The sequence below is a fragment of the Syngnathoides biaculeatus genome, chromosome 4 (genome assembly GCF_019802595.1).
Source record: "Syngnathoides biaculeatus isolate LvHL_M chromosome 4, ASM1980259v1, whole genome shotgun sequence".
Taxonomy (NCBI): Eukaryota; Metazoa; Chordata; class Actinopteri; order Syngnathiformes; family Syngnathidae; genus Syngnathoides; species Syngnathoides biaculeatus.
The window spans coordinates 29,996,221-30,020,067 of record NC_084643.1 but is presented as its reverse complement, the minus strand read 5'-3'; the positions used below and the strand labels follow the sequence as shown (position 1 = coordinate 30,020,067).

The window sequence follows — 23,847 nt, the reverse complement described above, 5'->3', positions numbered from 1 at the left end:
GGTGGGGAATTACGGTAAGAAAAATTACTGAGAAAACAACGTATGCTCAAGAGAAAAGACTTGAAACAACTCAATATTAAAGTAACCCCCCTCCCTTTCTTTTTAAAAGCCATACAGGTAGGTTAGATTCCTCCAAAGGTGCACTGGCTTTGGAGAACCCAACAGAACTGTCAAATGACCTAACGAAAGCCAAAGGCAAGCTAATGTTCCATTAGGGGTTTATTTGGTGTTTTTCATACACCACATGTAACAATAACAATGTTAAATACCATAATGCACGTGTTTATGATACAAAAATCATTACCGGTAATGAAAAAACAATTACTGGAACACTCATCTTTTCAGGTTAAAAAGAAAAACCCATCAAGTTACAGCATGTGAATGAAAATAAGGTAACTCATGGCAAGGTGGCAAAAATTAAAAACATCGCGTTAACTTGTTTGTACTTAAGGCAACTCTAACTGCAAATAATCAGTCAATTTAAGGGAGCTGTGTCAATAACTGAAGCTCCACAGTTACCCAGCAACTATTTACATTGGCATGGCAGTTATGTACATTACATGCATGCGTGTGTGTCTGATGCTGGGTACTATAAAATGTACCAAGTTTTAAGGGTGGAAATGACACGAAAAACTTCATCCTTTGGCGTTATGCCCTGCAAGTGTATACTGTACAGGAATCTCCCTTCTTAAAACACTTTTTCCCAAAACTACGGGGAAACGGTACCTGTGCTGTGCAAGAAAAAGGCCCGTAAAGGTCAAAGCAAATGTGCAAATAGAAATAATAATACAACATTGTCAAGGGGGGGGAAGGAAATGTGCAAGTGTTCCTTTTGAACTTCCCTTGTCAGGGATCCTCATGCATTTTGCTCTTCAGTCACGTTCCTTACATTCAACCCAGCAGCCAATCACGAGGCGACAGACCAGACAGAAGGTGAACGAATGGGAAGGGTTGGAGGGGGATGTGTGCGGCCTGGCCTGTGCTACATCGCAACCTTGTACAAGAAGTACAGTGTTTACAGTACTTGGAGTACTCATTACGTACTGCTGCCTTTTGCATTGCACATGACAAACGTGTTCAACTCATGACAATGTGGCCCATAAAATATAAACTACAATAATAATTATTGAATTATTATTAGAATTGTAAATGCTTTTTTTTTAGGTAAGCAGAGTAGCTGAGTCAGCAACATCATCATCATCGTTTTACATAATTTCGAGGCGAAGTGCATGTCCTACCATAGGAGGCAAACACCTGCTTTCATATAGCATACATGTTACAAAAAGGTACGGAAGTTTCATTTCTTGGGTGAAATTTCAGGACAATCCTCAACAACCGAGCACATCTTATTGACCTTTAGACTTTTGAAAGCACATGTCCAACTATTCAGTGACTGACTATACGATATTGATAATTGCTTACATCCCTTGGACTAAAAAGCAAAGTGTGGAGAGTCTCTGTTGTCAAATTCCACAAGAGCTTCTAGAACAAAACAGAACATTTTAGAGTATGACGCATGATTCGGCTGGCCCACGGCCAAGCTGTAACCAATACAGTATATATTATGTTTTACAATAATCCTTTAACTATGTTCTTAATATATTCATATGCACTTGTGGCTGAAATGTGAAGCATGCAGCCAGTAGCTGCTCAGAGCCCTCTCACGCTCAAATAGCCACGCCTCCTCTCCTTTATTTCTTGCCCGTTTCATCTCTTTGTACTATGATAATATTGCTACATTGGTCAAGTGTCTCCGCTTCCTCCTTGACCATCAACCCGTGGGGTGTGTGGTTCCATTAAAAAAAATATATATATTGACGTAGTAAACTGTACGTGGCTCTTCAAAACGTTGTACGCCGCCGCAGTTTGTGCGTACACTTTTTCAAGTGTGATTTTTTTTTGCCGTTGCAGCAAGGTGGTTGTTGGTGTGAGGGTCAATTTGCTCGGAATGGCAAAATTCACAGCAGGTGTTGGAAAAAAAAAATCAACACCTTTCTGTGACTCTTCCAGTCTTCTTTTATTTTCAGCGTAACCTGCCGACGACAGTTTTGATTTTAGTTGCCACTTCCCTCGAAGAAGTCTCGCATTGGTCAGTTACTGTTGATCAATTGGAGATATTCATGAAATTTCACCCAAAATCCTGAACTTTTTGTGACTAGATAATATTGACTATTTCCACCTTTTTCCTTCTCACAGTTTTAAGCAAAACCTTTAATAAATTAATGGAATGGTCATTCCTATTTTAGCACATTTCACTCGGTACTATATTTTCTACCCGGCACCTCACCGACGACACTCGACAGCGACGTAGACTCAGGAGATGGACGCGGGGTGGGGTTACGCTGTGACGAAGGCGGCGGGGTTACTGGATTTGACAGGTGGCGGAAGGGGTCGCCTGGCAGCAAATGCAGGTCGGGTTGACTGACTTGGGCGGGATCAGATCCAGGTCCTCGTCATCCGGGATCTCATCCAAGCGGTAACCGTCCTTCAGCAGCTGGATGTTGAGATCTTGGTTGATTTGCTACAAGAGACAAAAGTAGTGTTCGTGTCCTGGAGTTTGCAAATGTGTTTCGATGGACGCTAAGAAATGAATAGTGTGCATATCAGGTGTGAGTGATATTTGCCACTTTTATTGAAATGAGTGGCTTGATTTTCGGATCGCTTCAAAATATTACCCTGAACGATTGATTATCCTTTGGTGTGTTTTTTCCCTCACCTCCCCGATCTTGTCAAGAAATGATCGGGACCTACAACTGTTAAACCAGTCCAATACTGAGTGACACTCACACGTCTTTGATTATGACGTGAAGCACAACGCTAACCAATTGGTTCGCGACTTGGAGCTCCAGTCACCAATTGAAGAGCAACCGCTTGTGTCAAGTGTTTGCATAAAATATCTTAAAGCCTTTCACCACAATTGACCCCTCCGTGGATGTTGCGCAATCCGCGTCACTGACCAATCAGAGGCCAGAGATCTGGATAATCTCAGACTCAAATCTCAGACAACGCTGGCTGGATTGGCCAGTATAGCTTCTGTTGGCGTTTTATCGCGTATTTGGGTTCTTTAACAATAGATATGGTTAAGAGGTGTAGTCACGGACTTTGTAATAGTGACGACAGGTATTCTGAAAGGCTAGTTGGTGGGTTCAATTCGTACCCTTTCCAAAACCGAAGACCCAGTACGAAAAATGTCTTCGATGGATCAAACTTTGTGTAAGACCGCATCATCAACTGAATCCATCTAAAATCAACCGGAACACAAGACCGAGTACGAAAAATGTCTTTGATGGATAAAACTTTGAGGAAGACCGCATGATCAACTGAATCCATCAACCGGAACAGATATGGTTGCACGAAGGTAAGTCCTATATTTGATTTTCAATACATGTCTCATATAAATGAATTAGCAGTTCTTCGCTTGCATAATATAGCTACGTGTGAATGATTGTCACACTTGATCTGTGTTGAGCGATATTTTGCGATGATCTAACTGCACAAACGTGTTTCTGTTCGGCGCTCCCGAGTGAAGCTAAACCGGACTTCGTTTGTTTGCATGAAGGTATGCCGTATATTTGATTTTCAATACATGTCTTATATAAATGAATTAGCAGTTCTTCGCTTGCATAACATAGCTACGTGTGAATGATTGACACACTTGATCTGTGTTGACCGATATTTTGCGATGATCTGACTGCACAAACGTGTCCCATTGTTCGCGGCTAATTAGCTAAGCTAAACCGGACTAGCAGTCTTAAAAGCCTTCGACGTGCACCGAGACACCAAGACTGAAGGAAGGATGTTTGAGGACACTATAAAGTAGTGATTGTCGTACTCGGTCGGGACTTGCGTAGGTTCGGCACTAATTCAAGAATAATTATTGAGGGGAGCGCGTGACGTTACACAAAGGAAACGAGAGAAACAACTCGTAAATCAAGCCTCGCCTTCTTTTCCTTCATACGGTGGTTCACAAACGGCTATACAGATACAAATACAGATTCTGCACACAAGTGTGATATGTAACACGAAAATAGGAAACTGTCAATGCCGAATTCGTCTTTGGGTTATAATATATTATATTATGTGGCTTCTCGGTCTTCCTCTGACTCTGGAAAGATCTCGCGCTAATACCAATGGTTTCTCCGTCGATATGCATGTAAATACCATTGAAATACCCCTCGCTGAAATCCTTGAAGCCCTGCTGTCTGCATTTCAACGATATTTCACTGTTAGCTAAGAATGCGAGTGAGAAATCAGCCGGTAAATCGGGCAGTTTCGCTCTATTCCTTTCTTGCTGCGCCGATATTTTTCCCAATTGTTTGTCTGACGTCAGCGCACGTGGCGTGACGTCACTTCAGGAGGCGTGGTCAAGTGCCCTGTACGGAGGGGTCAATTACAAATTAGAAGGAGAATGAGTTTTCAGTCACAATATTATTACCAGATAAGGTCACACCCTAGTTTCTTTTATTTTGTCTATGACTACTACTCTACTACTCAATGGCTGTCTGGATGCCATGTAGGAGAATTCTGCCTCTGACAGGTCAGTCTTGGTACTACACCAAAAACCTGGCTTGGGAGAGGAGACTCGTAATTGTTGAGATGCCATCATACTACCGTTAGAGTGCAACTGCGCTCATTTTTATGTTATGTTTCTAAAATAAAATATATTTGAAGACAAGTGCTGAAAATGTGCAAATAATGAAATTAATATAGTACTGTACTGTCCTGTTATGCGTAAAAACGCTTTTTTCAACTTCAATATTTCCCTGATTTTGTGGGGGGTACAAAAAAAAAAAAAATAGCCACGTGACATCATGGGGCAGGTCCATGTAGCCCACTAGATAAACACCAAGCAGCCTTATTCATATAGTGGCCACATGGCAGAACTGCACTTGCTTGTTCATAAATAAACATCACTCATTTCTACCAGTGTAGCATGCAACTGGCCATTAAACTCTGGCAACTACTTGAAAAAAAATGCATCTTCCATGAAGCGTAACCTTTTTTGTGTTAGTAGGGAAATGCATCATGCCGTTTGGCACCCATGCAAGTTGTGTTGCGAAAAGGATGAGAGCCGCCGGCCCGCGGCTCATTGGGAGCGGCTAGCGAGGCCGCTGGAGGTCCAGCGCGACGTTCGCCTCCTTGAAATTCATGACAGAAGCGCGTCGTCCACACAAGAAGGGAAAATTGTCCCGGAGGCGCAGTTTGTGGTCATTATCAGGCTTCTGCGCTGCCTTTCTGCAACCAATGAAAGCGTGCAATATCTCTGTCGCCATAAGAGAACCATAAGAGAAGGAGGTGGGGGGGTATTATTTGATTGACAGGAGAGGCGGGACTTTCAACGACACGCCCACAGTGTCTGCAAGCTTAAAGAATGTCTCAATTCTTGACTTGACCTTTCCGTGTGATGTGTCAAATTTACATTTTCTTTTCCTGTTTGGCTGCGCTTTGTTTTTTTTTTTTTCAAATCATGGCAAAGAATTATGTTCTCACCATTTCTCCTTTGAATTTGGTTTCAATCAATCACTCATTCAGGTGGGTCATTGAGAGCCACTGGCTCAGTTTACAGCAAAACAAATAGCAGTAAGCGTGCACATTTTTCACTACTTCTTCATCAACTTGTAGCTAAAAACAAATGAAGTACCCTTTTGAAATTAGTGAAACACTTATTCTAAGAAATACAAGTATATCCCTGTTTAACTTCTTAGCCGTTTCACAGACTCTGGGTAATTTCCGGTGGCATGAAGACATAAACCGTGATGTAGTCGAGTTTTCAGAAAGGAACTCACCTCAGCAGAGGAGTATCCCGACGACGAGTATCTTGACATGTCGAAGTCATCGTCACTGAATATGAGAGCACTCATGTTGATAGTGGCCTCAATTTGCAAAACGAATGGATGCGAGACCTGTTTGAGGATGGCGCTCACCTGTCGGTGTCTATCGCAACCAAGGGCTTCTCATCGGGACTCTGGTCTAATGAGGAATAGCCTTTATTGGGCACTACCAACCTGTCGGCAAGCAACCGAGAGAACAGCGAGTTGGTAGAACAGGATATGAAAGCAACAGAACAGGGCCAATATTAGACAAAATAAACTACCGAACGATTGGAGAAGGCAGATGGAGCAGGCAGCGTCTTGGAAACGCTCGATCAATGAAACACTTCCTCCTAAGAGCTCGTGCGACAAGCCGAGATAATGGACGTGAGATAGCATCTCCACTTAAGCGCAAGGAAACGCGTCTCATACTGAAATATGAGGACAGACGAGCACAAGCAAGCAGCTTGGTTTCTCCTGCCAGTTTGAAGCAGCTGCCGGATGTAAAAAAAAAACACCCAGGGTGGTAATTATAAAGCATCACTTAAATCACAGGTGTCAAACTCAAGGCCCATGGGCCGGATCTGGCCCGCCAGATGATTTATGTGGCCTGCAAAGGCAAATCATATATGTCAACCTCATTGATTCTTGTTCAAATCTGGACCGAAATTTCAAATTGTCATATCATAAATGATAATGTTGAGATATCGCATTCATTTTTGTGTTACCTAACATCAACAACAGTTGAAAAACCCATTAGCCTTGATTTTTTATTCCAAACCTAGTTCATAAATTTAATGTCTAAATATGATGACTCGATTATAGATGTTATTATCATAATGGCCCTCTGAGTGAAACGGGAAGGAACCCCAAATGTGGCCAGTGACAAAAATGAGTTTGACGCCCGTGACTTAAATGATGTCACAGGACAGAATTCTTGCGCCCTGCCTGCAATCAGCTGTGAACAAGAACATATTTTGTTAATTTATTTGTGCCGCCGTCCTGTTTCCATTACAGTAGAATCGTGCGACCCGAAAGCGCAGTCGTTGTATATCCAAGTAAAGCATTTTCAACTTTCCCCTTCAGTTTTTTTCCATTAACAATATGAATTAATATTATTTATTATTTTCAACATCCATGGCACGTTTCGTTGACCCAACCCCAACCAATTTCATATTACTGAGAGGACTCGCTTTACCGCCATCCCTTCAAGGTTGCCACGTACAACAGATTTATTTCCATAGCAGGATAAAAATACAGTACCACCTACAGCCATTTTTAAGACACGTTTTTAATACAATTACCCGCTGTTAGTTGTGAAAAAAATACAATTAATAAATAATAGGAATAAGCGATGCTATGTACGCAAAGTGAGCCGCAAGTTACCTTGTTCTGTTGGTCACAGCGTTCATCTTTCAGTACCCTGCACTACTAGTAATGCAGGAAGTCCTCGGTTTACATTCAACGCTCATCTTTGTGCCAGATCCCCCCAAGTTTTCGTGAATTTCAACTCAAAGAAGAAGTTAGAGTAATCATTTGTGTGTCGTTTGTGCTGTGTTCACCTTGTTCTGGCCATCACGTTGTTCTTCTTGGGCTGATTGTTGACTGGACTGACCACACCGGTGCCATTCTTCAATGAGCCCTTCCTGGCCAGCTCTCTCTGTTTCTCTGCACAACACACAAACACGACGTCAGCTTCAATGGAACGCGAACAAGTACTGAAGGTCGGCGTACTTGGCTTGCACGTCGCACACACTCTTGCCATCTTCCGCCATCAAGCATTCTCACTCTTTTCACTGACTTGAAATGTTTCTCATCCGCCCTTGTGTAACTACTCAGAAGCTGAACGAGATTAGCATAATTAATACGAGCGCTCATCAGGCCGTATGATGATGAGAAAGGGGAATTGGGTTTCAGTCTTCTTGCCACTTTGAGGTAAATCTGCATTTTAGCTTCGTCTGCATCGTCGCAAACTGTCATTGTCACTATCAGAGCAACCTTACCAGCGTGCGTTAGACCAGTAATGAAGCCTTGTGATCTTTTCCACTGTCCTTAGCTGTCTACTTAAATAATTATGGCCAGTAGTGTGCTCATTTACATCTTCTCTTTTGTTGGTGTCTGTTGCTATGATACGCGTCAAGACTTCCTGTTCAGCTGACTTGTCCCTTGGGTATACAGTAATTGCACAGTTAATTAAACTAATTATTAATACAGTGTCGAGTAACAATATAGAGTTGTCCCAAACAAATCATGTGATCAAAAATTGGGGTGGATCAGGTGATTTTAACCACATTAGGATCAGGATTTATTTCAAAGGTCTCAAAGCAACAAAATGAGGCTAGAGTACAAAAGATTGTGGCCAATGGCAGATCAATAGCTTTGTTTTATTTTACATAATATAACTTGAGTTTTTTTAGCATCGCTCTCTGAAAGTTGGAAACGTGACCGGCGCCCAGACTGGTACAGGCTTTGAGATTCATTTAGAAATAAATATGCCCAAAGCCCAAGTGTCATGCCTATAAACATTCTAAAATAGAGATTGTAATGAAAAATACATATAACATGATTCACTTCAATGCCTATACGAAAAAATAAAGCGGAGAGCGTGTCATCTATGCGCAAAGTTGCGGAAGTCTCATTCTACATCCAAGTGGTCGCCATATTGGCTGCATCTTCTGGCCGTGACTTCACACTGGGACATTCGCCATTGAAAACACGCTGTGCCACCTACTATGGGAGACAAATACACCTCTTCTGACACGGAAGCTGTTTTTGAAGAAAAGAACATCTCACAACCGAGTGAAGGGACCGGGGCAATATTACCCCATTGTTTCGAGCCATATTTAGATGATATGCGGATCATGGCCAAACCGCATGCGGCCAAACCACGTCCCTGCCCGATCTACCTCCGTAGCGGAGATGAGCCAAACGTTTTGACCTCTGTAATTGCAAACAAAGGCTACTGTACCAAATATTAACATTGGTTTTCTCAGGTATTCAAATACTTATTTGCAGCTGTATCACACACAAAATCATTACAAAATCATACATTGTGATTTCTGGATTTTTCTTCGTCGATGATCTCTCTCACAATGGACATGCACCTACGATGAAAATTTCAGACCCCTCCATGAATTCTAAATAGGAGAACTTGCAAAATAGTGGGGTGTTCAAATACTTATTTTCTTCATTGTACGTATCACTTGTTCACATACATCTCCTGTTTTGGTTTTCCTACTCTAACTCTGAACTCTTTCAGATGAACTTTTGAGTTGTTTTTTTTTAAATAGCTCTATTTCAAAGGTCATTTGAATCATCAAGCTTGTGGCATAAAGAACGTTGAATGATAGTTCTGCCATTCTGATTTGACAGATTACAATTATGTGTGACTGACGCCATAATTCTTACTTCATAGTGGCAATGCTGCTCTCTGGAGTAGCATTTGGTTACGGCTTTGACTTACCTGTGAGTGACGAGTGTGAAAAGAAATGAAAAAAAGATTGACAGCTCCGTCCTGGACTCTATCCAAGGTGCTGCACAGACTCCTGACTGAAAGACTGTGTTCATACATATTTATAGCACCTCAACATCATGAACTACATTGGGCCGATGGGAGAACACAAACAGCACGTGTCGCAAAAACGGTTTTAAAGAGTCACTTTCAACTGTCACCTATTTTCATCTGCAGGGGGGACGGCTTGTAGTTGATCGTGACGGGTTCCCCCTCTCGAGTGTCCGAGTCGGCTTCCGAGGCCGTGGAGGAAGCTGGGTCCTGGCCACGTATGGACAAAGACATGCATCCTTTACATAACAAGAAGCACGTGCGGATAAATTGTCACTGTATTTGTACAATGCAAAGAAAACAAAGCTTCGTGCCAGAAGCTTCACGGCAAAATGAGATGAGGGTTAGAACGAGACATTCAACAATTTATTATTTTGTTCGCTTGCAGTGGTTAGAAATGCATTGCAACATACTGAAAATTGTTTCTAATTTTGTGGGTTCCTCATTTCACTCCATTCGAGGGTTCAAAATATTAAAAACATCTCTCTGCAGGATGCAGTGAAAAATGACCACTCCAATAATGCATAACTATTAATAGGATATAATTATCTTCGACTTTCACCATTATGTAGGAGCACCTTATAAAATATACCGTACTAAAGAGCGTCACTGATAGCATCGCGGCACCACGGTTTTCTGTCTCGATTTGTGCCCTTTGATTGACTGCCAACCAGTTCAGGACGTAGCCCGCCTTCATTTTTAGCTGAGATTGGCTCCAGCAACCAGTCAACCACAACAGGATTTAAACACTATTTGAAATGGAGGGATGTGGATGAATGTACTACCGTAAATGTCATTGCAGGAGTCAACGCACGAGTACATTTGGACATAGGAAATGAGGGAATGTTGGATGTGGGAGCTTGATGTATAGTTGAGGATTTTTCCAAGATGCTGGATGTAAGTGGAGTGCAAATTGCACGTTAACAATGTAAACAAAAGATTTAGAATTTATTACAAATTAAAAGGTGACGAAAGGTTTTGGGATAATGTGGAGTGAGTCAGCCATTATTTTGAAAAGACCACCGACAGGTAAAAGCCTAGCGTAGCCCAAGGCCTTTCCCGATCAAAAGTTCAAAGTAATTTTATGCTTGGGAGAATTATTAGATTACAAAATTGGATGCCAACTCATTCATTTTTGGCACGATTGACTTACTGCTTAATTCAAAACAAGTCAGTAAAGTGTTGGTCAGATTTTCTTATCCAGCTTTCAATGGGGACTGAGGAAATTCAGAAGTACTCATATGGTGAGGTTGAAATCAGAGGACTTGTTATTTAAATGATAAAAACATCTCTGTAAACGTTTTACCTTTGCATGAAATAAGCTTGCTGGCAAGAAAAATGTTTATCAGAATAATGTATTCATTGGACATTTAATAATTTGGCTACTGATGCTTTACTGTCACTGTGTTTTAAATCAAGCATATTATGACAAATTTGTCATTTTGTTCTTTTTGGCCACAGTAGAGAGGAGGAGTTGAATGTGAAGTTAAATTTGCTGATGAAAATTGCTTTTTTCGTGACTAATTTGTCACCCACCCAGCCGTGGTTGGTGACATGAAAATGGAACAAATGACACCAAATGAAAGAATAATTGACTTAAGGGCCCATTACATTTTCAGCAGGGTTGAGTTATACATTCATCCATTTATAAAAAAAAATACTTTTAAATAACTTGTCGTCATTAAAATAGGATTGTGGGTGAGATTTCACCTGACTTAGTGTAGGAGGCAGAGTACACCAGACTGGTTGGCAGCCAATTGCAGGCTAAATACAGCCAAAAAAGCGAAGAAAAAAAAAAAACATCCCCACTCACTTTTGGACAATTTAGTTTTCAATGAACCCAAGAGGCGTGTTTTTCATATGGGGAGGAACCTGGAGTACCCAGAAAAACCCCAAAGAAACATGGGGAGAACATGCAAACTCCACACATGAAGAACTGTGAGGCAGATGTGCTAACCACTAGTCCATTGTGACGTCACGTCATACAATATTGCTCTGTCTCAACATATGAGTGTGTGATAGTATTCAAATGTATATTTATGACTTTTATGCACTTGTTTGTTTTCTGTTTCTCATTTGATCTGTTTCATGGACAATTAAACGGAATAGTAAACGTTTTTAATATTATACATGCCATAAAATGACTGAGCCGAAGTCTTACGTATAAGACAAGAATCACAACGACTCATACATCAGGCTCATTTACATTTTTGTTTTGTTAAAACTCAAGGCCGGAGCAACTTGCTGGGCGGATGCTGGCGATGTTGCGACTGGTGCGTGGCTATGGTGACGATGTGGCCGTGACGGACGAGACTCGCTACACAGACCGTTGGACCACCCCCGCGGATAATTCATCCACAACAGCTCATTACCTTCACACTGTGGCCAAATAGCTTGTTTGGTTGGGCGCATCGGAACATGAAGGAGTGTCGAGGATGGTCATAGCGAGGCCACGCGCCTTGGCAATCGGGTGGTAAATGGGAGTTTTTCGGGAAGTGTTGTCGGAACAAAAGACAAATGGGAAAACACCGTCGGATGTTGACGTACCAGCGGCTGCATCTCGGCCTGCATGTCCGCCTCCTGCACGGCATTGGGCACTTGGAATCTGTCCATCTCCTCCATCATGTCGCCTGCTTTTCACCGAGCGACGCAGCCCGCCACGGGAACGCGTTGGGAATGTGCCGCTGCCTGGTGGGGCTCCAATCAGGCGAGGACGAACAAGCAGACGAAAAAGAAACAGAAGAAAAAGAGGAGGAAGAAGAAGAAGAACGAGCCCTGCGCTCCCGCGGAGGCGAGCTTCATCCCAGCTGGCGCTGACGTCACGGCGCTGCCGGTGGGGTGACCAGGACCAGTAGGCACCGCCCACTTCCGGCTAACCAGCCAATCTGAGGGCCGGGGACCCTGCGGAGGCCCTGGAACATCACATTTGAGACCACAAAGTAATCATTTTTTTTTTTGAAGAAATGATTGATGTTGATGATAGGGAGCTTATTGATATTGATGATTGGTATTTTGATGTTATGTCCCATCAGGGTTTTATGGGTTGTTTGCACATCATTTGCATTTATTTACTGCATCTCCGCACACTTAAGATTGGCTCCAGCACTGCCGCAAACCTCTTAAGGATAAGCGCCTCAGAAAATGGATGGATGGATATTTTTACATTATAATCATGATGAGAATGATGATGATTACATCCTGAATGTAATATTGTTTTGTTGAGTCAAAATAATTGAAAAGACAGTTAAAGGTGAATTTGATGTTGGCGCTTGTAGTTCCACTGCTTTAATTATCCACTTCAGGCATAAAATATGATTCATCCCTTCCGGAATTCCAATTGTTCAGTAATAAGTTTCACTCATATATGAGCTTATTTGATTCCACTTGCGCGGCGTGTCCTATTTATGCTGCTTTTTTGTGCTCATCTTTGCCTGCAGGGGGCAGCCTGCTGCGTGCATTCAGATAATGTCTCTTTTTAATGAAAAGCCACAAAAAAGAAAGATGCGACAAACATGGCGTACATTGTTGTGGATATGTTGAATTTCTGTTTAAATATACTTTATACGATGACATTAATGATATTTGTTAGCCCCTCTTTAGCGGTTAGCTAAATGGAGCTAATGATAATGTTAGCGGTGAACTAGTTTAATTTTGCAAGCCTCTGCTTTGTGTTTTTTTCACTACATGACGTATAATACTTGATTTTGTGTTTTATACGCATCTTTGTGCAGTGACGGAGCTCTGCACACCAAATTCTAATCAAAGCTGCTGGCTTGGGCTCAGCTCATTGGCACAACCACAATCGGGCTGTGATTGATTGGTGATCAGTCAAGTTGTACCCACCATAAATCAGCTGGCATAGATTCCAGCAATACCAGAAAGAGGGGAAAAACGGATGGATGGATGGAAAAGTCCCAGACCAGTTTTAGCTGCGCTTTGTGCTGACCACTAGAAGGCAGCAGCATCTTGTTCTGTGCAACTCAACGGTTCTGGGAGTGTCAACTGTTATTGCATTTGACACTTTGTAGTGCACACTTAAAGCCACCAAACGGCAGTGTAGTTGTACAATTTTTTACAATTTTATAAAGTTTTTTTAAATATTTTTTTTTCAATTTGATCTAAGCAAAGCTGGAAAGTGTACATACTCACATTATGTATTCAAGTACAAGTAAAAAAAAAATAAAACAATGTAAAAACAGAAGCAATGATTCAACTTTTTCCCCTAATTATTGTCACTGTTAAAAAATAAGTACAGACTCAAATGTCTGAAATTAAAATATTATTGTAACATCACACAAAATAGTTTCCATATTGGGGAAAAAAGTACTGGATGTGCTTTCTGCTACCCCCCACCTTTGCTAAATGACGTAAGAAATGTGGGCTTAGTTAATGATAATGCCTGAAAAAAATACACCTCCATGTGTTTTTGAAGATTCGAATGAGACATTTTGCATGCAAAGGTGCTTTTTAAGAAAGTACAAAAAATTATTCCAGGAGGTGACAGGCCCTGCATGGGGAACATCTTGCTTCTCTGATTCTGTTCTTTGTGTTCCCCGCTTGACGGTCCTCCCCTGGTGTTGATGCCCAATTTTGTTTTCGTTTGTTTTGTTTTTGTTTTACATTTTAAAAGTCTGAAATATGGCAATCACTCAGTCAAGATCTCAACTTAAGTTAACTCTGTACATGAGACAGAATCAAAACGCCAGCATTTGTGGAACAAGGGCATAGTGAGAGTTTTGAAATTCTTAAATGTCTGCATTCATTTGACAAAAGCATATTGAAGACATATTAATAAGGCAATTGTAAACTGTAAAGAAAAATGCAAAATACTAGTACAGGTACGCCTCTTTGAAAGACAAAGTTTCAGCCATCTGTCGAACGACAAAACAGATTTGAATAACTTCTCCGTGTGAGCTGCCGTTCAAATTATTTTAATGGCTGTCTTTGTGGGATCAGTGCCGGCAACACTATAGGGGCCCCGCTTTTAAGATATGATTAAATGTGATTAGAATTCTGTTATTAATTATTCATAGACAGGAAACGTAACAGAGCACAAACAGCCAGACTCTGCCCGTGTGTGTGTCAGCATGAACATTGAACAACTGCTTTTCCAAACACCAGCCTTAGGGTGTGCGTGTATGCAAAAAAACAGATTAACTTCAGCTTTCTTTTGTGACTGTTTGACGAGCTACTGTGGGTTACGCAACCCCTCGAGTGGTCCAGATGGAGCTGCAGATTACTGGCCCGATGTCCTATGTTTATTAGTAATCTCTACGTGTTATTTCTCCCCATCCTTACGTAACGCCTCTGCTGAGTTCACTGACTCTCTTTCATCTCGGCTCACGTCGGACGCCCCTCGGAAATTGTCCCCGCGTAGGCTGCCCGGCTCTTGAAATGCAAGGAAGCGGCAACTAACGGCAAGTGGCTAATCTCAAAAAGACACAAACACCATCAAGACTCCATCACTCTCTCCCAAAGTGGAGGGATTAAAGTGCACCGGAGGATCGGAAAAGATGAATGCTCATTTCTAATTTTATTCCACTGGTGCAGCACCGGAGTGAATCATAGACTCCTTTTCTTGCTGTGAGGAATCAATAAGCATTTGTCAAAATCAGTGCAGGGGCTCACACACTGCAACCAGTCAGAATGTTGCTGACCTTCAAAGCCGCGAATGCCACTTTGAAGCGGATCAGTGAGTCCGCGCTAGTCCCTTTGCAAGCGTCTGGCGCTGGTCCAGTGACAACGCAGTGCAGGAGGCCAAAGAGAGGGCAAGGTGTCAGCGGGATGGGGGAAAAAAAATCTGCTGCAGATATGCTGAAAGTTGGAAAAAATCATTCCACAAACAGCCATGTTCTCCAGTGGTGCTCAAGTTTGAATGTCACTGTCAGAGAGGTATTCCTTTAACCCTGATGTACACATTTGACAGCAATAAAAATCTTTCAACGTGGGATTTGATGACGTTTCCTGAAGTAAATCAAATTACCCAAAGAAAGATAAGCCTTAGGTTTCCTTCCTTCAGTGCTCTTACACATAATGCAAAGTGTCAAAGAAGGAATTTCCGTGGTATTGTGTGTATCTGTTTTTGTGTGTTGGTGGCGTTGCGTTTGTTTGTTGACCTTGATTTCATTGCGTATGTGTGTCAAAATAAGTCTGATCGATTGATTGAAAGCAATCCAAGATATACACACGCGATGACCCGTAAGACGGAGACATTCACCGGGGACGCATAGGTTCAATGGTGGGGCAGGAGATTAAAGGGTTAGAGGAAGTTGCTGGCTTCAAAGGGAGTGGTTGGCCGTAAACAGCCAGTTTGGATGTGGGGAGTAAAGTGGCATGTCTGGCTTATGCATCTCAACAAACAAATGAAAATGTTCTTGGGGCTCCAATTTTAGATACATTGAAGTTGTTCTAGGTCACATTTGACCCATGTCTACTAAAACAGATTTACCACTGTTGGCTAGATCAAGAAAAAATGATATCAATAATGAGAATTTTACAACCATGACAGTGTACATCCTGCAAATGTGAATTTTTTTCTTTTCTGGGACAGTGGTAACAGTATTCAACTGGGAGCCTGAAACCCGAGAACCGCCCGTGTTTCCACCACATCTGCACTATTTTCCACAGACACATGCACCTGGTGGTCTTTACAAGGTCATTGGGGGAAGCTTGAATAAATGTGAAAAAAATACTGATAGATATTTGGTTGTGTAAATCATAAACAAAATACACAGCAATACCAAGATCTGCAGTTCATAATTGGAAACACTGTTTCTAATGTTTTGACCCTTGCCTATATGGTCTAGTGGTTGAGAGAACAGCCTGGATTGGACTGTCAGTTCAGGAATTATTAAGAACATCCCTCTTGGAGATCAAAAGTGACGGGCGGGGGAATCCGAAATGAAAATGTGGGCAAACCTAACAGCGGTCGTGACGTTTTCACAAACAGTCGAGTGGCAGTTTAACTATCAGCAGGATGTGTGTCACGCTCAAGTTCAAAATGTTCCATGCTGATTCAACGCAGGAAGTAAATAAAGACACATACATGACAGTTGGTCTTTGGAGTTTACAGTATCAAATTCAAATTTACACCACTGAAACCTTTAGAGTCATTTTTAACAAGAAAATCACAGAAACTATGGAGTACGGTATAAAAACTGCTGGCCAAAGCAGTTTTTAGTGTGGGTTTTCTGTCCGTCTAGAATCTGGACGTTGCTGCCCTGAAAGCAATTCTTGTTGCTTCCCTCCTTCTTTTTCAGATGCAAATGAACTGCAGAATCCGATCCCGATTCTGCACTGGGTTTGTGTGGGGGTTGCTTGGTTTCTAAAACAATTGAGAAGTCAGCACTGTTGATTATGCATTGCAGTGCAGTGAGGAGTGCAGTGACCACCACAATGGATGGATTAAAAATAATAATGATAATAAAACAACTGTCAAGTTTTGCAGTTTACTGCTGTCTGTCTCCATTTGCCCTGCGATTGGCTGGCTAACAGTTGTGGGTGTACCCTGCCTCCTGCATGATGACAGCTGGGATTCGCTCAAGCACTCCCGCGACCCTCGTGAGGATATGCGGCTCAGAAAATAGATGGATGGCAACTGACAGCATCACATTTCCATTGCTTTTATTGACAAAAATCTTGGAACCCACAAAACAATAATTATGGCCTGCTTTATTTCTTTTGGAACACCTTTAACCTGCTACTTTGAAAGAAAGGGGAAAACATTTTTACTGCCATGTTTGTGGAACACCATTGGGCATTTTTATGGGATGCATCACAGTGAAATTAGTCCAGTTATAAACATAATAAACTGCTGAACTTTACATACACTCTCCAAGTGAATTCTCATGAAAACATTATAGTTTAGTTAGTGTCGGTTATAAATGAATATGACAGGCTTGTCCTCATTAATGCACAATAAAACAACTTATTGCTTCGCTCAGCCTGCTATTGCCAGTACATTGAATAAATGCCAGCAATGGAAAAAAAGGCACATTAAGGGGAAGTATTACTTCTTCCTAAAAGTCATGAGTTGAACTACTCTCTATTAAAAAATGTTTTCACTCTTGTGGGAATTTTTTTTTTGCAGCCATTTTATCGCCCCCCCCCCAAAAAAAAAACAAACAAACAAACAAACATCTGTTGTGTTTCTCTGTCTACATCATTAGTGGTAGGTACACGTTCCCCCTCTTCTCCAACACTGCCAGATTTGGTTTGCTCACTCCAGCTCTCAGTATCACCCTCAAAATGAGAAGAGGGTATCATGCTCCGCCCCCGTGGACCAGAGCAAACAGACCGACAGATGGACGGTCCCAGAGACGCAGAGCAGAGATAAGAGGATTGGGCCTCAGCTTGTTGTTGCTCTTGGTCTTGCTTCAAGTCTTGCACACAAAGCTTCTGCACAGAGATGACGGCCTCGAGACATTTGCGCTAAAGAGCGACTCCTTTTTGGCGCCGTGGTTCACTTTTGTTACGGTCAGGCTACTATAAGATACTTGTGCTCAGGCTTCTGCTTCGTCTTCTCTGGTTCACAAGTGAAGAAGGGCCCCGGTTTGGATGGCACCTGGCAGGCCTTGTAGAGGATGATGAAGAGGATGAGGATGAGGACGCCCACTGCCGTGTTGCAAACAATGGCCGCGATGGCCCACACCGACAGCCCCATCCTCAGTTCGTGCTCCAGAGAAGAGCTCAGTGGACGCTTCCACAAAATTCACTTCCTGTGCCACGTCACTGAGAGCCTGAAAGAAGAACACAATGCCTTTCATTTCCAGGCCTGTGCACACACACACACACACACACACACACACACACACACACACACACACACACACACACAATGTGTCTGGCCTGGATTAGCCTGTCACGTGGACCGTCCAAGTCCACAAGAAAGATGATCTCGGTAAAGACTACTTTGTCTCAGCCAAGTTTGTCACAAGCCCAACATTCTCTTATCCTAACAGACGCTCAACTTGAATCCATTTGCGTTGTGCGCGTTAGAAGCGACACAACCACGTCTTTTGTGTGGGCTGCAGTGCATAAAAGTGATTTACTACGGCGTGGAGACTTTTTCTCAGGACGTGTTTTCTCGTTGGGAAACGACGGGAGTTTCTGTTGCTTGGCTTTCTTATTTTCAAAAGTTCCCCATTTCCACGCAGCTGCAGAGATGTCTCAAGAGTGAAGACAGTGGTTCACGTAGCTCGGCACAACCACACGATTCTTGTTGTCCCGGTCTGACCCAATAGTGGATTTTTCATATTGTACATTCTGAATATTTGGTTTGAGAATGTCAGTATAAATGTAAAAAAAAACCCAAAATTTTTTAGCCATTACCTTTTCAAATCGTCATTTAAAAAAAAATGTATTCATCCATCAAACATGTATTTCCTATTCAGGGTCACGGGTGAGATGGAGCCTATCCCAGCTGACTGGTTGCCTGACAACCGTAGGATGTATACAGTAGAGACGGCAACCATTCGCATGTACATGAATTTACATTTTTACTGTTTTGGAAACTCAACCCATGCTACCTGCACAGAAGTCTTACTAATGAAGCCTTATATGCTACGCATATAAATTGTAGATGATCTTGTAAATATTTGATATGCTCCTACATTAATGATATATTTGTGACAGGCAAGTTCATTTTATGTATACATGAGCTAAGTTTAAACATTAAATACTAGATGCAATTATAAGATTTAAGGATGTACAATATTGTCTTCTAATTGAACTTTAAGTGGATGCGCATTTTTTTAATATGTATTTTTAATATGTAAGATCAATGTGCCTGTTGAATGTCATATGAGCTGTAATAATGAATGTTTAATTCATGCTTGCGGTCTCCAGTATCTATATAGAAATGAAATGTAATCCATAATATGACGCTCAGGGCCGAAAGAAGTGACTGAAGGTGAGCAGAAATGAACAAATCCTAAAGATATAAACACAAAACTATAAAAAACAAAACAAAAAAAAAACACTTAACACGACTGCAACGTTCAGAAGTTTCGGCTGCAAAGTTTTCAAGGACAGCGCGAGAACGTTATCGGGTTACACAGGTGAGTGTCTGATGACAGAAAGAGAGAAAAAGAGAGAGGATGTGTGTATGTCTGTTCTTTCAGATAAAGAACGCACACGTACACACACGCTTGTACACACCTAATGCATTTCTAATGAGGCCTCGTTACGGATTCCTCTCACCAAAGGAAGAATCACGCCGCAGTCCAAATCCACCCATCCATCCATTTCCTTTTGCGTTTGTGCTCATTAGCTGACGCTGAGCGGGCGAGAATGTGCCAGCCAATCGCGAGGCACATTAACACCTGGAAGGTTTTTAAAGGCTTCAACGAACCTAGCATGTGTTTGCCTTGGAATGTGCAAAATGTTTAAGAAAACCTCACACAGCAGTCTCTGGATCAAAATTTGAACCTGGGGCCTCTCATCTCTGGAGTCACTGATGGTGTAGTGGTACACACGCCTGCCTTTGGTGGGCAGCGTGGGATTGATCCCTGCTCAGTGATGGTGTCGATATCTCCCCTGCGACTGACTGGCGACCAGTTCAGGGTGTAGTCTGCCTTTTGCCCGAAGGTAGCTGGGATAGGCTCCAGCTTTCTGCAACCCTTGTGAGCCTAAGCGGCTTGGATAATGACATGACCTCTCATCTCTGAGAAATAAGACCTAGCCAGTAGCGCACTGTGTTGCCCATGAACAAATCTTTATTTTTATTTATTTAAGATAAAGTAGACTAAATGGGACAAGCCACTGGTCAGTGAGACGTTGGAACTTTAACTTTGTACCTGGTGAGGTCATCAGTCTGTCATCAGTTTGATGGCATCAAGCAGATAACACAGTGACTCCTCCTCGGCACGCTCACCCTGTCCCAGCACCCGAGGCCACAATTTTTCTAGACATTCATATTGTCTATGTTGACGATGTGAAGGCTATGTGTGCAGTTTGTATGAGACCAGGCAGTCCTTCAGGTACTGTTATGAGTGGCCCTGCGAGTCTCAAATGTGGAACACAAAGGCCAGTTACTTTTCTCAACCTTGAGGAATTAATAAAGGTAGTAATGGGGATAGGCTCCAGCACACCCGTGACCCTCGTGAGGATAAGCAGTATAGAAGATGCAAGGACAGGTACTGACGTAAACAATACAATTACTATTACCACAATATTAGGTCCACCTACACAATTTAAAGGGAGAACTGTAATACGAGAGCTGTTGTGTTTTGTGCCTCACCAGCTCACTTTTATATGATGTCATTGTTGGGTCTTAAGGTTGCCGTGGCAATGTTTTCGTCATCGGCTGACCCTAATACAGGGTCAGAAACACTTTTCTACCTTTGAAGCAGGTACTCATGCAAGAAAACTCTGCTGAGTAAATAAGTCACCCACTGATGATGAAGCGTCAAGAGTAAAATTTACTATGTGCATTTAATGCTCAAGGGCACATCAACATCCTCACAGCGGCTTAGGATCAAAGCTGCACCATTCAAGTTGGGAGATGGCTCTACCAGCGGAACCACTTCGTCGCATTACCCCCCCCCCCCCCACACACACACACACACACTCTCGGGCTGTCACTACATGGAGCCACAAGAAAGTAGGCACATTTACAGGACAAAAAAATATACTGTGTATCATAAATTTCAACTGTCATCAGCATTACTGAGTCATATCGAAAGATTGAATTTCACGATGAGATGGAAATAGATTAAATGGCTTTGTAACGATTGTCTCAGTACTATTCGTACATCTGTGAGAAATTTCCATTGCATGCTTTGGCCATTACAAATAAGATTACATCCAAATAAAGCTCCCGAGGTTCCAAACATATTATTTTCCTGACAGTGTCACAGTTGGCCGTGTGACAACCCCTAATATCACATCGAAACCAATCCCTACAAGAAATGAGAAAATTATACTGATGTTTATTTTGTTAAATGTACTGCAAATCTTTATATGTAAAATACCTACTGTAATTGGTAACTTTGACAAAAGTGGAAACGGACGTCACGCAAATTAATACAAGGAAACAGAACCACAAATTCTCCCACTCAATCAGTGAAAGCAAAATATCCATCCATGCATCCATCCATTTTCTTTTGCCACTTATCCTCACTAGTGTTGTAGCCTATCCCAGCTGTCAATGGGCAGGAGGCGGGGTACACCCTGAACTGGTTGCCAGCCAATCACAGGGCACGTTGAGACAAACAGCCACGCTCACAATCACACCTAGGGGCAATTTAGAGTGTCCAAGTAATGTTGCATGTTTTTGGGATGCGGGAGAAAACCACAGTGGCCGGAAAAAGCCCACGTACGCACGGGGAGGACATGCAAACTCCACACAGGCAGGGCCGGGATCGAATCTGGGTCCTCAGAACTGTGAGGCTAGCGCTTTACCATCTGATCCACCAAGGTAAAAGATAGTTATCGAAAAAAAACCCACAGAACTATACTGATTTATTGACTATGTTGAATCTTCTTGACTTACCAAAGTGGAAAAAAGTCTTGTGTCTACTTCCCAATTATTTCAATGAGTGCCTTCATAAATGGCGTCAAGCCCAAAAGTCAGTAGTGTAAAAACAGAGCATGTAACACGTGTGCATGCACCCCCGAGGCCGCCGTCAATAGACAGATAACAACAGTCCGTCTGTTACGCAATGAGCCTCCAACGAGCCTTCGGTCCCAAAACTGACAACACACAGCCGAGGTGAGATCTCATTTCGTGCATGTTTGTGTTCCCCTGATATGAAGCAACTTTTGTGGTTCTTCCCACATTATCCAATAATTGCATGGAAATGAATGCAAACATGAGCCCCCTTTTGTACAAACGCGCATCGCGTGCAACACACGCCGCTCTGGCAGCAAGCATGCTAATCAGGTGCACTTTTGCATAATGCACAGTGAGTCAACTTCATCTCATGTGACAAAGTACCTGCAAGCGTGCATGTCGGATGCCAAAGTTAGACTTGCTTTCATCAACTATTACTTTTGGAGTTACACGTTTGGAAGGGAGAACAGTGCAAGTAGACAGTCAAATAACACAAAGTGTTAACGTGAATTTGTTGTTATGGAAATACAGTGGCAGTTCAACTCTCCGTCTCCCCAGGAGTACGATGTATGTAATAAACATTTTCTGTCATGCGATGTTGAGCAAAATTTGGTGGTCGCCGTTGGATTTGATGTTTGAGCAGAGCTTGATTAACACTGACTATGTATTGTCTTGGGGTGTGTTGTGTTGTCGACATGTCTGCATTTCAAACAAGCACCCGCGAAAGCACGTTTTTGTTTTTTGTGTACACTAAAGATCTTTAACAATACAATAGCCAAAATAAGTCATAGTTTAAAGGTTTTCGCTTGTATTAAAATCAATGACGGTGGACAACTGTACAACCCGACTCATAATGCATTGCAAATTTAAAAAGTTACAAACATTTTCAGTAAATCCAAACTCCAGAATCGAAGATTATTTTTTTTCCAGAAAACTTACTTTTTTTTTTGCCCAGAAATCCTTTTCCACTCACCTATTTAATTTTTTTTTTTTTTACTTTGTTATCCTCCTCTTCTGCAAAGCATGGACACACATTGTCAGCCGCGGTCCACCAGTCGACTTCTACAGGAGGGTGGGAAAGTCTCAGGGGGTGGAAGTAGGTCACCAAAGTGAACCGGGGCCCCTGTCGGTGTGTGCTTGATGGGCCAGCACGCCGGCGGTCAGCCCTGGAGGTGTCCCAGTCGCTTCGCAGTCAATGTTGACAGGCTGCAGGGCAGCGGGATGCGATAGTGCTGTTGTGGGGTTGTGGATCAGTGCATGGTCCCTCCCCCACCACACACACACACACACACACACACACCCTCCCTTTCCCTGCCACTCTTTCAGTTCCCCACTGAGCTGTGAATAGAAAGACACTTCTTGGAACATCCAATGAAGTGCTTTACTCCTCACAGCTTGGTGAAAGTCCACAGAGGTGAACTGCAAGACGCCAATCTGGCTACAATCTTATTTAATCTTTTTATTTTATTTTTTTACACATAAAGAGTTGCTGCATCGATTCAAGCGATCAATTTAAAACAGTCTAATTTGTTGTTGTGCAATGTTTAGACCTATTTTATCAACGTAAAAGGGATTTTGGGTGATGAGTTTCATGTAAACGCGTTCAGTGCTATTGACGTTGATACTCATCAAATACAATCATACCGTTTACTGCCACCAACGTATGTACAGTATATATTTGTTAAGTACGTTTTTCAACACGTGTGGGTGGAATAGAATCTACCCCAGCTTCTTTGTGAAATTGAAGTTTGTAGGCAACTGCAATGACTAAAAAAATGGCTGTATACAGTAGTTTTACATCGCTTTGGATATAACTGTCATTTTTAAATAGACAATAAAGATTAGGTGATGAATCGCGACATGTCACATTTATTATGAGGGAGGGAAATACAACAGTCCCCAAATGAGTGGTACAATTTGAT

The 23,847-nt window shown here is 42.2% G+C and overlaps 1 protein-coding gene across 2 annotated transcripts; it reads right to left on the bottom strand.

Annotated features, from left to right (window-relative positions):
* Positions 1 to 201: 201 nt before the first annotated feature.
* Positions 202 to 23,154, bottom strand: fam219ab (family with sequence similarity 219 member Ab). 2 transcript variants are annotated; one of them, XM_061816832.1, is made up of 8 exons: positions 22,899 to 23,154; positions 11,920 to 12,284; positions 9,483 to 9,582; positions 7,373 to 7,478; positions 6,095 to 6,163; positions 5,925 to 6,005; positions 5,787 to 5,841; positions 202 to 2,521 (listed from the first exon to the last, which is right to left on the bottom strand). In XM_061816832.1, exons 2-8 carry the CDS (start codon positions 11,995 to 11,997, stop codon positions 2,363 to 2,365), a joined length of 648 nt encoding a protein of 215 aa, XP_061672816.1. In that variant the 5' UTR covers positions 11,998 to 12,284; positions 22,899 to 23,154; the 3' UTR covers positions 202 to 2,362. The 2 variants fall into 2 exon arrangements, with proteins under 2 accessions (XP_061672816.1, XP_061672817.1); XM_061816833.1 differs by lacking the exons at positions 11,920 to 12,284; positions 22,899 to 23,154 and adding an exon at positions 11,745 to 11,812.
* Between the last annotated feature and the right edge of the window lie 693 nt (positions 23,155 to 23,847).

What these genes read in the sequence shown, in the direction of transcription:
- fam219ab (XM_061816832.1), bottom strand. Translation starts at nt 11,997, where the DNA reads ATGATGGAGGAGATGGACAGATTCCAAGTGCCCAATGCCGTGCAGGAG. An exon ending in AGGCCGAGATGCAGCCGCTG is followed by an intron (nt 9,583 to 11,919) that starts GTACGTCAACAT and finishes ATACGTGGCCAG; the next exon opens with GACCCAGCTTCCTCCACGGC. An exon ending in CCCCCTGCAGATGAAAATAG is followed by an intron (nt 7,479 to 9,482) that starts GTGACAGTTGAA and finishes TGTGTTGTGCAG; the next exon opens with AGAAACAGAGAGAGCTGGCC.